General features: G+C 43.1%; 1 protein-coding gene across 1 annotated transcript; it reads right to left on the bottom strand.

The window, feature by feature from the left end:
* Positions 1-652: 652 nt before the first annotated feature.
* On the bottom strand, positions 653-2,319 carry LOC109466395. Its single transcript, XM_019764108.1, has one exon. It carries the CDS (start codon positions 1,922-1,924, stop codon positions 818-820), a length of 1,107 nt encoding a protein of 368 aa, XP_019619667.1. The 5' UTR covers positions 1,925-2,319; the 3' UTR covers positions 653-817.
* Positions 2,320-3,899: the final 1,580 nt, after the last annotated feature.

The raw sequence follows: 3,899 nt of genomic DNA, 5'->3' as shown, positions 1-3,899 counted from the left end.
ACAAAAGGTTCAGACTAAACATGTCACATTATTTGTGAACCTCGATTACAAGTGTCGGGGGTGTAAGAAAACTTCAAACAGAAAGAGATGAAAGTAGAGCTTTTAAAGATCTTAGAACAAACAATTGTACATATAATAAGATAGGGAGAAAAAAACGTTAGCTGCCGTCACAATATACATCATAATTTTTTAAACAAGTGCTGGGCATGATCAACGCCATGTCGTAATTGCGATATCCACAAGGTGGCGCTATTCTACAGAGCGCACTTTCCGTAATGCTAGTATCGTTTGCTAGAAAACTGTATAGCTGTGCGAACAATAAACCACAAAAATGACATCGTTGATAAATAAATAGCATACAAAACGTGTAATATATAAATAATCATCTATGTACCTTCATGGTCCGATGCAGCAACGTTATCTATATCAAATGTCTAACCAGAAATGTAACATTTGCAAAGCAATTGCATAATGTTTACCTTTCGCATATGGTCTGCTCTGTTAATTTTCCCTCTAACACATTCATATATATGGTCAGGCAGGAGTCTAAATCCCTCCTGCTATAAAATTGCAACATGATGTAACCCAACACTAGTTACCATGGTGACAGACGTCTGGTTCAGGTCATTGACCTTATTTGGAGAAGAAGAGGAAGAAACAGAGCAAAAACCATATATATGTTTTCCTTCTGTGAAGGTAACATGTCAATACAGACGTTGAAAATAAATAGCATACAAAACATGAAATATACAAATAATCATTAATACCAATGCAGCAACGTTATACTAGTATATCTAATAGTAATAAACAGTTTTTGCTATAAGGGTGCAAGCTTAAGAGACACTGAGGAATTAGACATGTTGACAAACATCATAAGATCATAAAACACAAAACGTCTGTCAAGTTTTTCTGTCTTAATAGAATGATAATGACAGAAGTACAGCCAGCAGTTGAACGCAGTGTCTGACACGAATGTTATAAAGACTGCACCGAAAAAGTCTGACCGAATATCCGAGTGCCATCTCGCGAGTATAAACATAATAAACACCAACTCAATCATCAAGGTCAACAAAATGGCGGTCCTCAAACTGTAGGCTATTCTGGAGCGTAGCGCTTTCAGTTTTTGTAGTTTTTCATCTTCAAAAAAGTCTTCGCAAGTATCCTTAGTTTGTAGTGTCTTTTCTGTGATAATTCTGCTCAGCTCACAGTTTGTTTTGACGCGAGGTTCGCAGTAGAAAAACTCCCAAAGCGGCAGGAAAATCATCACGTGTTCCGACAGGTGAAATCCCCGGATGTTGGCCCCGAACCCGTACATGACGTCATTGGCCAACAAGATGGCGGCCAGCAGAAGCTGGAAATTCGTGATGCTCGTTGAGACAGCGGATAGGAGTCCTCTATCGGGCGGAATTCTCATAATAGTGCACACAAAAGTACCAACAGTCGTGAAGGACCCGGAAGGAACACTTGACTCTGAGCCAATCGGAGCTGGCGGGCTCAAATTCGAATCGATGACACTTGGCCTGACATCTGTCCTTTCGGAGATTGTGAAACCTCCGTGTGACGTCACCGAGTCGGAAGCAGCTCGACCCGTTTCCTGTTGCACCACAAGTGGTCTCCTCGCCTCAGTTTGTTTAACATGTTTAACGTGGTCCTGTATCAACTCTAACACGTCATATCTCTCCATCTCCTCCAAACAGTCACATAACTTCTGCACCGTGGCGTCTTTTTTGGTCTCCCAATCTTCAAGCAGACGTAGGGTGGGGTTGCTGGTGCCTCCAAAAGCTCGGATAAGCGTGTACTCGTAGCCCAGTAGTTCTGCCAATAGACGGTAGTCGTGTCCAGAGATGGGTTGGTCCATGTTCAGAAGTAAGGACACCTCCTGCCGGAGACGAATAGATTGCAGGTCTCTGAACAACAGCGCCATGTTTGCGTGAGTGTATAAACAACTCAGGCTCACACACTCCTAGATCCCGTCCTCTTCTCCCTACAGTTGTCCTCACTCACTCGGCGGCGATCCAAACAGCGTTACAAGTTCAACAAAACAGGACATCGGCACATCGGGGGGACTTGACAAACTGCCTCAGGTCTCTAAAAACTGTGTCTGGATCTGATTTGTTGGACCTGCCCAATGAACACCGTCCTCTCTACTCTATAATATTCCACGCGTAGTAGCTTCCATGACGTCAGGAGCGGAAGTGGTTGTTAAAGTAGCGGTTGGTCCCTTTTTGAACCTCCTTGGTCCGTCCACAACGTTACACCAAAACAGACATCGGAGGGTCTCTAAACTGACAGTTGCTAAAAACTGTGTCTGGATCTGATTTGTTGGACCTCAGTGCCCAATGAACACCGTCCTCTCTACTCTATAATATTCCACGCGCAGTAGCTTGTATGACGTCAGGATCGGAAGCTAGTGTTACAGTAGCGGTTGGTCCTTCCACTCGGTGCTTTACTGTTACTCGGAAGTTGGTTCGTGATTATGTACGTGTACGGATGCAATACGCGTAAGACCAGTTCTTTCCAGAAGGGCGCAGATCCAGTTAGGCCATGTTGGTTTGATTACGTGGATGACATCCTCTGGGAACCGCATTACTGACGCGAGCGTGCGAATAAAAAAAGTTTGGCAAAAAAAAAAAAGTTGTATTCATTATGAAATCTACGTGGTCATAAACAAATAGCTAGATACACAGAGTATGGTATGGCGAATAACAATACTCTTTATTTTCATTTCTTCATATTTTCTTCATTTCCTGAATTGATTTCGGCATTCTATTACATTAATATCGTTTTCCAATACTTTTTTTTTGCAACATACGACATATATTCGCTCTTTTTGTACCATTTACAGTACGGTTCGGAACTTCTTTTGGAAACGGATGAAAAATTATGCGCTTGGATGTCATCCACATGATCGAATCAACATGGCCTTAGATAAACAATATTCCCTCCGCTTCGGTGGGCCTCTGACGCAGTCCAGCTGGCATTCTGGGCTTCGCGCCAACTTTGTTAATCCTCTGTCTGAAGCACAGTGGCAGCACTGAGACTGAAATTACAAGGTTGACTCCGGGGTGAGAGCAAGTATGTTACTCCAAGAAACTCCTGGCAAGTTCTCAAAACCCCCTCGCTGTTTCCAAACACTGGGTTTACGTGGAAAGCCAGTGTGAGTGACACGCATATTAAACTCCGTCTAATCTATATTTTTTTGCTGAGTAATCGTAGCGGAAATCACGAGTTTTCCTGGTTTCGCACTGTCACGGCATGAAACTAAGTCATGCAATAATCACCTGAAATCAGAGACGACAAATAGAGATTGGTTGGAGCGCGAATATTAGGTTCAGCTTGGATATTAGTGGAGCCTAGCTATGACTTGATCTCTCTTCAATGGATCAATCGTTCTGTTGTGAAACAAGTAATTTTTCATAAGGATCTGTGTGGCGGGGGGGGGGGTGATCCTGGCAGGGCCAATAACGCTTAATGCTACATTCAGGCAGGCCGGTAACACCAGGGTAACACGTATTGGTAAGTTGTTCGTCAACTTTTTTTTTCTTGAATCAGGCTTTGGGAGCGACTTCTTTGGGATGTTCTGGCAAAACTAGTCTGCGGACGCTCCCTTAAGTTATGATTTTGGGGCAATCTAGCATCCAACTACACTATACGAAGAATTTTTGATAACGCTCAATGATGAATTCAGGATATGAAATAGGGTATGACACGGAAGTAATGCGGCCCACTACGCTTCCGACAATGTATAACGTTGGATTAAAGCGGGCAGCTACTATCAACGGTGAAATAAAATGGCTCACTACGTCTCACTGAAAAAGGCATGTAGACCCTCATTGATGACAGCTATACTACCTCAATAGAGAGAGTACCTCACTACCCGAGCATATGGAAATGTTTGC

The sequence above is a fragment of the Branchiostoma belcheri genome, unplaced genomic scaffold, assembly GCF_001625305.1.
Source record: "Branchiostoma belcheri isolate BF01 breed outbred unplaced genomic scaffold, Haploidv18h27 scaffold165, whole genome shotgun sequence".
NCBI lineage: Eukaryota > Metazoa > Chordata > Leptocardii > Amphioxiformes > Branchiostomatidae > Branchiostoma > Branchiostoma belcheri.
The sequence above is the reverse complement of the archived record's forward strand: the minus strand, read 5'-3'. Positions and strand labels throughout refer to the sequence as shown.